General features: G+C 43.4%; 1 protein-coding gene across 1 annotated transcript in view; it reads left to right on the forward strand.

Annotated features, from left to right (window-relative positions):
• The window catches only part of NANP (N-acetylneuraminic acid phosphatase), an 8984-nt gene extending 686 nt beyond the window's left edge, over positions 1-8298 (forward strand). The window contains exons 2-3 of the mRNA XM_021717862.1: positions 266-351; positions 7511-8298. Of these exons, the coding sequence (XP_021573537.1) occupies positions 266-351; positions 7511-8167 (743 nt within the window). The 3' untranslated portion in view covers positions 8168-8298. The remainder of the gene's footprint in view (positions 1-265; positions 352-7510) is intronic.
• The last annotated feature ends 5277 nt before the right edge of the window (positions 8299-13575 follow it).

The raw sequence follows: 13575 nt of genomic DNA on the forward strand, positions 1-13575 counted from the left end.
CCGCCGCGTGGCCGCCGGGGCATCTGCGGGGAGACCTGGGCAGCCCGGCCTGGTATTGACCCCGGAGGGTTCGGCGCTCCCCGGAGCGCCTTCTCCGCAGAGCGGGTGCGGCTGTGACCCCCTCAGCTGCCCGAGGTGACGCAGCAAAAGCCCGGGTGCGCGGCCCCTTTCCGCGGTGCCGCCCGGCAGCACTCTTCTGGGTCCGTGGGTGCTGCCCACCTCCCTTGCTTCTCGAACCCTAGCCCTCCCTGCTTCCCGTTCCCAGTCTTCAGCTCCAGGGAGAAATGTATCCGACGTGGAAAAACTTTGAAAAGCAAGTCTCCAGCCCCGCCTGCCCCGTCCTCTTCATCGGTCAGTTTTTGGCTCCCTGGAACTTCACCTGGCTCATCCTTTTTTTGTGCATCCCACTCCTCCTGCATGTTCGTGTTTGCCCATACTTTTTAAAACATTAAAGAAAGGGCCTCTCTTGGGCTGGTCTTCCTGCTGTAGCTGCTGCCTCTCTTTGCCGGCTCGTTAGGCACCTCCCATAATCAAGTCCATCTTCCTGGCCTTAAACTGAGGCACTTCACTCTTTTGACTGTCCCTTCCATCTTAATCACCCTCGCCCTGTTGGCACTACCCTGTGCTGTGTTTCCTCCAGTACCTCTGGCTGCTGTCAGGACATAATCGCCTGTGAGTTCTTAGCAAACTAAGCACAGTGTTACACTTACAGTCTTGTTTTAGGCCAAGAATTATGCTTTAAAAGCAGACATCTAGCTGGGCTCACGCTTGTAATCTCAGCACCTTGGGAGGCCGAAGCAGGAAGATTGCTTGAGGCCAGGAGTTTGAGACCCACCTAGGCAACACGGTGAGACCCCTCCCAAAAAAAAAAAAAAATTAGCCAAGTATGGTGGTGTGTGCCTGTAGTACCAGCTGTTCAGGAGGCTGAAACTGGAGGATCACCTGAGCCCAGGAGGTCAAGGCTGCAGTGGCTGTCATCGTGTCACTGCACTCCAGTCTGTGTGACAGACCCAGACTCAAAAAACAGGTGTGTGTTTGGATTACAGCTTTCCCAAAACCTAGCTGAAAGTGCCTCAACAAACATTTCGCACCCTAAATCCTGAAAGTTTGACTATAATATTAATCCCAATTAACTCTATCAGGTTTAATATAATACAAAGAGCCGGGCTTGGTGGCCCAGCCTGTAATCCAGCGCTTTGGGAGGCCGAGGTGAGTGAATTGCCTGAGACCACGGGTTCGAGACCCACCTGGGCAACTTGGCGAGACTTCATCTCTACAATAAATTTTTTAAAAATCATCTCTACAATAAATCAAAAAAAATTAGCCGGGCATGGTAGCGCACGCTTATAGTTCCAGCTACTTGGAAGGCAGAGGTGGAAGGATCGCTGGAGCCCAGTGGGTCAAGGCTGCGGTGGCCAGGAGCGTGCCACTGCACTCCAGTCTGGGTGACAAAGTGAGACTCCAACTCAAAAAATATATTTTTTTTTAATATATTTTATATATATATAATACAGAAAAAGTACATGCATCCAGTGTCCACTCAGCATCCCCTTTCACCCTGTCACCCAGTCTGTCCCCAACTCCACATCCCCCACTCATGTTTCAGTTACAGAAGGTCTCATCTCTCACCTAGAATGCTGCTATAGTCTTGTCTCTGGGCTTATCACATTATCCACAGTCCTAATGTAGTGAGATTTCTAATACAAAAATTAGTTGTGTTTCTCCCTGGTCTTTATGCCCTCACATACGTTAATGTTGTATTTTGTTCAGATATTTCTTAACGTACCTGTCAAAGGATATTACAATTAGTTTTGCAACTCAAGTGCCTTCAACTAAATAGTGAGCTTCTTGGTGGGGCAGGGGGAACAATCTGCCTTAATTATCTTTGTTTATCATGGTAAATGTTGAATGAATGCTGGATAGATAAAAGTTCTAACCTCCAAACTTGGTTCTGTTACCACCTTCTTTATAGTCTGTGAAATTAGCAGAATTGAACTACGTGCTTTTGACCAGGCGAGGAATACTCGATCACATAAAGATCAACACCACTTATAAATAACCTGTTCAAAGTAGCATGTGGCCAGATGCAGTGGGTCATGTCTGTAATTCCAACACTTTAGGAGGCCAAGGAGGAGGATTGTTTGAACCCAGGAGTTCAAGACCAGCCTAGACAACATAGCAAGACTTCATCTCTGCTAAAAATGTTTTTAAAATTAGTTGGGCATAATGGCACACACCTGTGGTCCCAGCAACTCAGGAGGTGTAAGTATTGCCTGAGCCCAGGAGGTCGACGCTGTGGTAAGCTGTGATTGTGCCACTTCACTCCAGCCTGGGTGACAGAGTAAGACTCTGACTCAAAAAATAATAATAGAAGTAACATGCCAGTTTCCATAAATTCCTGAAAATGATTTACAAACGGAGAAAGGTCCAGCCATTCATTGCCTTGGACTTGGGGAGAAGAGGTCATATCCTGACTGTATATATTAACTTGAAAATATTTTTTTTTGAGTTGGAGTCTCACTATGTTACCCAGATTGGAGTGCAGTGGCATGCTCCCAGCCACCACAGCCTCGACCTGCTGGGGTCCGGCGATCCTTCACCTCAGCTTTCCAAGTAGCCGGAACTACAGGCACGCGCTACCACTCCCGGCTAATTTTTTATTTATTGTAGAGATGAGGTCTCGCCAAGTTTCCCAGGCGGATCACGAACCCGCAGGCTCAGTCAGTCCACTCACCTCGGCCTCCCAAAGAGCTGGGATTAAAGGCTGAGCCACCGAGCCCGGCCAACTTTAAATTTTTTTAAGTTACCTGGAAAAGTTATCTTTTTCCTTCCCCTGAGACCTTTCTTTCATTGTCACTACTCTAGAGGAAGTCTTCTACAAAAACTTAGAGTTTCTCAGTGAACAAAGCAGAAAAGATTTGTGAGTTTACTTCCTAGTGGGAATGACAATGACTGTGAAAAATATATTTATAGGCATATTAGAAAAAGTAGAGAGAGGAACCAATCGCAATTCTATTATTATTATTATTGTCATTATTGTCATTATTTTTGAGTCAGAGTCTCTCTGTGGCCCAGACTGGAGTGCAGTGGCACAATCACGGCTCACCACAGCCTCAAATTGCTGAGCTGAAGATATCCACTTTCCTCAGCCTCCCAAGCAGCTGGGACTACAGGTATACACTAGCAGCACCCTCAGGTAATTTTTTGACTTTTTTTGTAGAGACGAGGTCTCAAACTGCTAGTCTCAAGTGACCCTCTCACCTTGGCCTCCCAAATTGCTACTATTAGAGTTGTGAACCTTGCACCTGTCCACCCAATCACAATTTTAAATAGTTTGATCAGATTTGGCCTCATTGCCTGGCGTGGTGATGCATACCTATAGTCCTAACTATTTGGGAGGCCAAGGTGGGAGGATTACTTGAGCTCAAGAGTTCAGACTACCTGGGCAAAATAGTGAAAGTCAGGCTCTACAAAAATAAAAAATAAGAAAATAAGTCAGGTGTGGTGGCAGGTGCCAGTAGTTGTAGCTACTCTGCAAGCTGAGGTGGGAGCTCAGCTTCACTTGAGCTCAGGAGGTTGAGGCTGTGGTGAGCCATGATTGTGCCACTGCACTCCAGCCTGGGTGACAGAGCAAGATCTTGCCTTTTAAAGATTAAAAAAAAGTGTGATAATAAATGAGTAGTTTATGAAAAAAGATTTGGCCTCATTGAGTAGGTGATGTTTGAGTACAGACTTGAACTAAAAATAACATAAGGGCTGCTTAAATGGCTAGGCTATGTGCAGGCAGTCCTCATGTTTTGTGAGCTTGTATTTTTAGGTTAGTTTTCGCTTTTGGAACTCAGTCCCTTCGCACTGAGATTATTGGTATTCAGAAAATACTTTGCTTGTTTGAGCACAGTGCCTTAGCCTATAATCCCAGCACTTTGGGAGGCTGAAGTGGGAGGATCACTTGAGCCCACGAGTTTGAGATCAGCTTGGGCAACATAGCAAGACCTCGTCTCTACAAAAATATCCAAAAATTATCTGGGTGTGGTAGCATGCTTTTGTCCCAGCTACTCGGGAAGCTGAGACAGGAGGATCACCTAAACCCAGGAGATTGAGGCTGAGGCAGTGGTGAGCCATGATTGTGCCACTGTACTCTAACCTGGACAACTGAGTGAGACCCCAACTCAAAAAAAAGAAAAAATTTTCTTAAAGTATGATAAAGTACAATATATTTTTCAAACTAGCCATCAATATTTTTTTTTGAGTTGCTATCAAAGTAGGGTTTCTTTTTTCAGGCCTACAAATACCTGGTAGGCTCATTATACCCTTTTCAAGCCAGCCTTACCCTGTGCACAAAAATGTTATCACATCTCCAAGTTAGAGATCTTTTTCCTTCACCCCCAATTCAATCAAAACTCCCATTCTTTCATTGCAGGTGTTAGAGTTTGTAATAATGTGTACTTATTCAGTGTAGGTGTTATTTCTCTTTGAACTAATAATTAGTGAATGACTGATAAACTTTTTTCCTAAAGATGTTATTATTAAAATGGTATTTTCCCAAACAAATCTGAAATTGGTTGCTGTGTGACAAAATGGGAAAGTTAATTCAGTGGTTGGAATAGGAAGAGATCTTGCAACTTGGGAGCAGTATGCCCTGCCTTTACAAATATCTCCCCTTTAAGGCAAGCTAATCCTGCATTTTCAGAGCTCCAGGAATGTGCTTAATGTAGTGCTACCTGCAGTAACAGGAGCTTGGATATTTATATGAGCTCTCTGTTTACTAGCTATGAGCCTGCTCCTGTTTAAGCTCAAGCACTGTTAGTCTTTGAGGCTTGTGTCCTTTCTCTGTATAGTTGCACGGTTGCTGAAATTAGCTGTCAATCATAGCTTAAGAGTCACTCATTTGATGTTGTTAGAAAAGATGGTGACAACCATGGAGGTTGAAAAGATTGATTTGTTAATTTTAAAAATTAACTTTATAAAGTAAAAATTTCCAGTGATTTGCCTCCACTTAAGATTCTTAGGGCTAGTATATTTTTCTTGGGCTACTAAGATTTTTCTTAACGATTATGTTTTCTGATTAGCACAAATAGCTCAATAAATATTTCCCTTTCCTGTGTTGTGAGTCCTACACTCTAAGGAAGAAGAATGTGTGCTCATGGCCACCACAACCTCGACCTGCTAGGCTCAGGAGATCCTTCTGCCTCAGCATTCCAAGTAGCTGCAACTACAGATGCATGCTACCACACCTGGCTAGTTTTTGTGATTTATTGTAGAGACTAGGTCTTACCAAGTTGCCCAGGCTAGTCTTGAATCCCCAAGCTCAGGCAATCCTTTCGCCTTGGCCTCAAAGTGCTGGGATTACAGCTGAGCCACAGTGCTGAGCCACAGCGCCTGGCCTAATTTTCATTTTTAATGCTTATACATTGTACATAGATAACAGTGTTTCCTTTATTCAAAATATACCTAGAGGGTATTTTTAAGCACTAAAACAATTGAAGTAATAGTAGAATTATCTATACTTTTTTGTTAAATTAGTAGAATTTCCCTAGGATAACATTGGCCTAGCACATTGAGCAATGTGGAACTGTGATGAAATTTAATAATAGGTCTTTGATAAATTTATCCATTTTGGCCGGGCACAGTGGCTCACGCCTATAATCCCAGTACTTTGGAAGGCCGAGGTGAGAGGATTGCCTAAGCCCGGGGGTTTGAGACCAGCTTGGGCAACTTGGTGAGACCTTGTCTCTACAATAAATCAAAAAATGAACCAGGCGTGGTGGCTCATGCCTGTGGTTCCAGCTATTTGGAAGGCTGAGGCAGAACGACCGCCTGAGCCCAGCAGGTCGAGACTGCGGTGGCCACCAGTATGCCACTGCACTTCAGCCTGGGCGACAGTGAGACTGCAACTCAAAAAATATATATATTTATCTATTTTCTCAGAGTTTGTTAATTTTCATTTGCCTGCTTGGGTCAATTTGGGTTTGGTATATTTTCCTAGAAAATTATGTATTTTTTATTTTTATTTATTTACTTTTTTTTTTTGAGATGGTGTCTCACTCCATCACCCAGGCTAGAGTGCAGTGGCACACTCATGACCACCCTAACATCGACTTGCTGGGCTCCAGCAATCCTTCCATCTCAGCCTTCCAAGTAACCCAAACTATAGGCGCGCATACCATGCCTGGCTTATTTTTTTTTATTTTTTTTATTTTTTGAGTTGTCCAGGCTAGAGTGCAGTGGCACCCTCATGGCTACCCCAGCATCAACCTGCTTGCCTCAGGCGATTCTTCCACCTCAGCCTTCTAAGTAGCCAGAACTATAGGCACGCACTACAGTGCCCACTAATACAGTGTCTCACCAAGTTGCCTGGGCTGGTCTCGAACCCATGGGATCAGGCAGTCCACTCGCCTCGGCCTCCCAGAGTGCTGGGATTACAGACTGAGCCACTGAGCCCGACCTACTTACTGATTTGAGTTGAGTCTCACTCTGTCACCCAGGCTGGAGTGCAGAGTCACGCTCACAACCACTGCAGCCTTGACCTGCTAGGCTCAGGTGGTCCTTCCACCTTAGCCTTCCAAGTAGCTGAAACTATAGGTTCACACTACGACACCCGGCTAATTTTTTTTTTTATTTATTGTAGAGACGAGGTTTCGCCAAGTTATCCAGACCGGTCTTGAACCCCTAGGCTCAGGCAGTCCTCTCGCCTCAGCCTCCCAAAGTGCTGGGATTACAGGTTTGAGCCACTGTGCCCGACCAAATTATTTTATTTTTTAAAGTCATTTGTAAGCTGGGCTCGGTGGCTCAGACTGTAATCCCGAGCCTTTGGGAGGCTGAGGTGAGTGGATTGCCTGAGCCCGCGGGTTTGAGACAGACCTGGGCAGCGAGACCTCATCTCTACAATAAATTAAAAAATCAGCCGGGCGTGGTAGCGCATGCCTGTAATTCCGGCTACCTGGAAGGCTGAGGCGGAAGGATCGCTGGAGCCCAGCAGGTCGAGGCTGCGATGGCCGGGAGCGGCCACTGCACTCCAGTCTGGGTGACAGACTCCAACTCAAAAAAAGAAAAAGAAAAAAGTCATTTGTAGTTACTCTTTTAGTTGCATTGCACAGAATCTGATATGCAGTGTTTTTATTGTCATTTTTAAAAAAGAAATACTGCGTTGTTTATTCAACATGTTCCTTAATGCACAGATGTTTTTAATTGTTTTATCTTCATTCTAAATTGTGACATTCAGTGTTATTTACCTTTCTTTGTATTAGTCAAAACTTTTTATGTGTTTGTCTTAATTCAATCTTGGCAAATATCAATTACAAGCCATTAAAAAAAGAGAAATATGTATATGTATGAATGAGTTGTCTAGATAGGCTGAGAGCACTTCACTCTGGTGCCTCTAAAAATAAGACCAGTTCTCACCAGAAATGATGTGGCTGATAGAGCTGCTTTAAGACAGAGGAGTGCAGCTACCTGTAGTTTCACAGCTTCCTAGACACAAAGTTTAATGGAGTTATTTTCCTCTATTTAGGTGATAAAGCTCTTACAATCAAAATACCATTATAAAGAGGAGGCTGAAATCATCTGTGATAAAGTTCAAGTTAAACTCAGCAAGGAATGTTTTCATCCTTACAGTACGTGTATTACCGACCTAAGAACTTCACATTGGGAAGAAGCAATCCAGGAAACAAAAGGTGGCGCAGCCAATAGGAAACTGGCTGAAGAATGTTACTTCCTTTGGAAATCTACACGTTTACAGCATATGACACTAGCAGAAGATGTCAAAGCCATGCTCACTGAACTTCGAAAGGAGGTCCGCCTACTTTTATTAACAAATGGGGACAGACAGACCCAGAGGGAGAAGATTGAGGCTTGTGCCTGTCAGTCCTATTTTGATGCTGTTGTTGTAGGTGGAGAGCAGAGAGAGGAGAAGCCAGCACCGTCCATATTTTATTACTGCTGCAATCTCCTTGGAGTACAGCCTGGGGACTGTGTGATGGTTGGTGACACGTTAGAAACTGACATACAAGGAGGCCTTAATGCAGGGCTGAAGGCAACGGTCTGGATCAATAAAAATGGAATAGTGCCACTGAAGTCCTCCCCTGTTCCACATTATATAGTTTCTTCTGTGCTAGAGTTACCTGGTCTCTTGCAAAGTATAGACCATAAAGTCAGCATGTCAGCTTAAAGCACATAAAAGGGCATGTTTATAAATGTTAGAGTCAGTTTACAGGGTTTGAACTAAGAAAAGTTAGGGCATTCTGCTTACTATGGTCCAGTTCTAAGAATAATTTTACTTAAGATTTTTTTTTTTTTTTGAGTTGGAGTCTCACTCTGTCACCCAGACTGGAGTGCAGTGGCATGCTCCTGGCCTCCGCAGCCTCCGACCTGCTGGGCTCCGGCGATCTACAGGCATGTGCTACTACACCTGGCTAATTTTTGATTTACTGTAGAGACGAGGTCTTGCCAAGTTGCCCAGGTGGGTCTCGAACCCGCGGGCTCAGGCAATCCACTCACCTCAGCCTCCCAAAGGCGCGGGATTACAGTCTGAGCCACCAAGCCCAGCTACTTACAATTTAATGACCAATATTGTGAAGGTCCTTCCAACCCTGTGGCTTTTAAGTTTTGACAACCAACCATCCACTGGTATTTATATCTGAAAATTCAGATTCCATTAGTACAAGTCAGTAGTGTACATGAGGAAACGTGAGGAAATATATTATTTGTGAGACTGTGACTGGAGTTTTAAAAAATTGTTTATTAATCTTTTAGTATCTTGACTCCAATGATACCAAGCAGGATAGCTTACACATGGATGCACAAATGTAAGGTCTATGTTCTGGCTTAATAATAGCATTATTTAAAAATAGATATTCTAAAACATATTTTAGAGATTTATTAGAGCAGCTGGATCTGGCTAATATGAAATAAGTACTAAGTCACATTCAAATCAAAGTATTTTACAGTGGAATTATCTTGCATATATTCTTTTTTAAAAACATGAACCATATACTTTTCTATTAGAAATCTGATTTTTCTGTGGTGTATACATGACAAATAGATTCTTCCAGGAAAAAAAAGTTGATAAAATCAACATGTGGTGCTCCTTTGCCGTAATATTTTAATACCTTTGTACAGTGAGCCTGTGGCTTCCTTGTAGTCTTTACCTTATATGAAAATACTCACTGTCTTTCCCAGGCACAAAATGGGGTTTAGGGAACTAGACTGCCTTGCTGGGGAAAAATGCCCGCCACACGACCCCAAAAGTCATTTTCCTTCTGTGGATCCACGAGAGAATTGCCTCAGTGTGGCCTGACCATGCAGCCCCCCATCTGTTCTCTGCTGGCTGAGTGGTTAGAGTTACCGTCTGTCTTAAATCTCCAGCTTTTCTCATTTTTGGAAATATATCATTGTGTCACAAATTTCTATATCTAATTCAGGGTTCACTTGGAGCTTAATGGTTCCATAGCAAGGCATTGTCTAGCAACAAGAGAATTCTCTCTAGACCATTAGGCTAGGCAGTCTCATGATTATACTAACCGAACTCAGAATAACATGATTAATAAAGGATAAAAGTGGTTATTAAGGTGGTCAATAAAGGAAATATGATTTGGGTTGTCTTTTGGTAGGTTTTTTTTAACTATTGTATAAGAAACTACTAATGTAAAATATTAGACTATGTTTAGATGTGTATAGCTATGTCTCCAAGATTGATACTCAGAGAATCAAATTCTAGATTATACCTATCTGTGAGCCTATTTTCTGTCTACTACCAAAAAACAGGAGTCTCTGCCTTATGCTAATACTCTTTTGTGTTTACTTTTTTCTCTTGATTTTTAAAAATGTGATTGTGCCCTTGACTCTCTATAGGGTACTCTTACTATAAAACTGAACATTTATGAGCAGAGATATCTGTAGTTCCAGGTACAGTACCTATATGACCTAGATGATAGTTTAGCTATTTAAGTCTTACATTGGAGGATTTGGGCAAAAGTGATGTACATGAGTGCTCCAGTAGATTGGTTGGTATGAGATGCTGAGGGCTTGACCCTTCAGCTCTCCCACAGGATGGGTGTAGGCAGTATCATGTTCGTATGCTAACTGCCAAAGGTCCTCCCTCCTGCGCTGTGCTGGTGAATCTCAACAAGACAGTTCCGGGATGTTGAGTGAGCTGTTCCTCGGCAAAAGTGATCTGGGAGGGGAAAGTGGAACAACTGAATTTCCTTGTCTTCACAGTTTGTATTCTATCTAGTACAGTGATACATTACATTCCATTTGCACCATTCCTTAGGGAAGAACCTTGTTTATCTACTTTCTGAGTGGAATGTTACAGAGGATATTTTAAAATACTGGAATAAACCTATGATTTTATTAATAATGATTTTTTGTTTTAGAATGATATTCCTTAAATTAAAAAATGATACAACAGTGACGTTTTGTCATCTTTATTTTTTTCCGTTTTCCTGTAGTGACATACTTATGCACAGCCAGATACTCTCCTGACACGCTAGTCACAGAGGAGGCCTACTATATACACAAGTGGACACTGCCCCAAATGGATGTGCTCTGATTCTAGATGCACACTCACCCAACAGTGCACAAACATCTTAGACCTGGGAGTGCCCAGGACCCAGTGGGTGCTCCGCAGATGTTGTAGGAACGTAGTTTTTTTTTACAATGACAAAAGTGCTTGGTATTACTGCTTTCAGACTTCTTTGCAATCCACAATAAAGTATCTGGGCATGGTGGTGTGCGCCTGTAGTCCCAGCTACTCTGGAGGCTAAGGCAGAAGGATTGAGTTGGAGCTCAAAACTGCACTGAGCTGTGATCGTGCCACTATACTCCAGCCTGGGTGACAAAGTGAAACTCGGACTCAAAACAAAAACAGGTTTTCCGTCATAACCCTTTAAACACATTTATAGTGAACATATTAGTATGTGAATAAAATGTAATTCTTTTTTTTACATGTGACCAGTTTATTTCTCTCGTAACTCTTAGAACCTTATTTTTCCTTCAGTGATCCACAATGGTGTGAGGGTATGTTTTCATCCTATGTGCTTGGCACTTTGTGAGCCCTTTCACTCAGAACCTTAGGTTTTTAAATCCTGGGGAATATAAAGACTTCATTGATCATTGCCTCCCCCACCGCTTTTTTTCTTCTAATTTATCCTTCTGGAACCCTACCTTTCAGATGTTAGAACTCCTGTACTGACCTACTTTGTTGTATCTGTTCTCCTGTTTTTCTGTCTGTCTCTGTGATTTTGTTCCTCCAGCTTTATCTTGATTTTCTCCTCCTGATTACTAGAATACTTTTTTTTTTTTTTGAGTTGGAGTCTCACTCTGTCGCCCAGACTGGAGTGCAGTGGCTGACTCCCAGCCACCCCAGTGTTGACATGCTGGGCTCCGGCGATCTTTCTGCCTCAGCCTTCCAAGGAGCCAGAACTATAGGTGCCTGCTACCACATCCGGCAAATTTTTAAAAAATTTATTGTAGAGAGGAGGTCTCACAAAGTTGCCCGGACTGGTCTTGAACCTGCGGGCTTAGGCAATCCACTCATCTCGGCCTCCCAAAGTGCTGGAATTACAGGCTGAGCCACAAAGCCTGGCCTAAGTGTACCTTTTTAAAATAACATTGTTTTATGAGTGGAATATCATCTCTCAAAAAAATTTTAAGTTTTCAAAGAATCCACAGACTCCACTTTGCCAAGTTTCTCAAAGACTTTCCTCAAATGCCTATTAACCCTTGGTTATTTGCTATTTAAGAGAGGAGAGGTGAAATTTCTGATAGGAAGTTCCACACAAATGGATGGACCTTGTCAATTCAGAGATTTCTTACTGTGGGGTATCTAGGTGGACTATTAGTTGAGGAGCCCTTAAGGTCAGTGTCTTCAGGTATTTCCTCTTGATTGATCTGCTTTCCTTGAGAAGACTCCCAGACTGGAGAGTAGACAGCTGCTGTCTGTGTCTAGGAGCAGGGGAAGGTAGGGTGGGATGTGTATGGTCACTGGATCTCTGTTTCTGCTTGTACCTAAGCCTAGTAATGCCTGGTATCCTCTAGTTGCAAGACACCCATCTTGCTTTCTCTAGAGAAGCATCCAGTGTCTGTTGAGTGAGGACATCAGGTTGGAGTGGTGACAGGGATCTAGGGATTCATTTTTATCTTGAACACCTTTTACCCCATCGTCCTTAATTCAGTCGCCCTTTCCTTCTTCAGGACTATGGTATCAGATGGCATCAGTGCCTGCATCTTTGGGGGAATCTGTTGCGTACCTCATTGCTTCTCAGCTCTGCCCCCTGTGTGTATGTTTAAATTCCTTTGCTATAGTTTTAGTGAATATGGGGTAGAAGCTATCAGATGTGTAATTCCATCCACCACATTGACTAGAAGCTCTTACAGTTTCTGTTCAGTGTAGGTCAAGGCCCTCAAAACTGATCCTGTGCACTGTAGTCACTCCCCACAGCTCCAAAATTGCTCACTTCAAGTGGAGATTTACAGCATGGATGTAGCTTTTTTTGCTTCTAATTTTGTTTTGAATTATCCAACTTCCTCTTTCTCTCTCTCTGAGTGTCTGTCTGTGTGTCTGTGTGTGTCTTTTTTGAGAAAGGGTCTCACTCTGTCGCCCAGGCTGGAGTGCAGTGGCACACGCACTACCACCGCAGCCTCAACTACTGAGCTCAGATGATCCTTCCACCTCAGCCTTCCAAGTATCTGGAACTATAGGCATCCACCACCACACCCTGCTAATTCTCTGTGTTCTTGTACATGACAGTCTTTGATGTAACTCTCATCTTGGTGGTTGGTCTCCTCATTGTCCTTTGTTCTTGAATTTTTTCTTTTTTTTAATTTTTATTTTTTTGAGGCAGGGTTTCACTCTGTCACACAGGCTAGAGTTACAGTGTGGCATGATCATGGCTCACTGCAGCCTCAAACTCCTCCTGGGCTCAAATGATCCTCCTGCCTCAGCCTCCCATGTTGCTGGAATTACAGGTCTTTACCACCATGCCTGACTAACTTTTTAATTTTTTTTGCAGAGACAAAGTCTTACTATTGCCCAGGCTAGTCCTGGACTCAAACAGTTCTCCCACCTCGGTCTCCCAAAGTGCTGGGATTACAGAAATGAGCCACTGTACCCAGCCTTGAATTTTCGACATTGCGTGGTGCAGATGTTTAATTTGATTGACATGCTTGCATGCCTAGCTCAATAGAACAGGGTCTTTGGCCAACATCAACAACTCTGTTCCTATTATCACTTCTAAGATCGTTATACTCTCTTAGATTTACTTATAATTAAAATCCTTCCGACTGGGAAACATTAAATTTATACTTTAATTTCTTTTTTTTTTTTTTTGAGTTGGAGTCTCACTCTGTCACGCCAACTGGAGTGCAGTGGCACACTCCCAGCCACCGCAGCCTCGACCTGCTGGGCTCCAGCGATCCTTCTGCCTCAGTTCCAAGTAGCCGGAACTACAGGCGCTTGCTACCATGCCTGGCTAATTTTTGATTTATTGTAGAGATGAGGGCTCGCCAAGTGGCCCAGGGCGGGTCTTGAACCCACGGGCTCAGGCAATCCACTCACCTCGGCCTCCCAAAGTGCTG

Source organism: Carlito syrichta, unplaced genomic scaffold, assembly GCF_000164805.1.
Source record: "Carlito syrichta isolate Samal-C Ts95f unplaced genomic scaffold, Tarsius_syrichta-2.0.1 Scaffold311350, whole genome shotgun sequence".
NCBI lineage: Eukaryota > Metazoa > Chordata > Mammalia > Primates > Tarsiidae > Carlito > Carlito syrichta.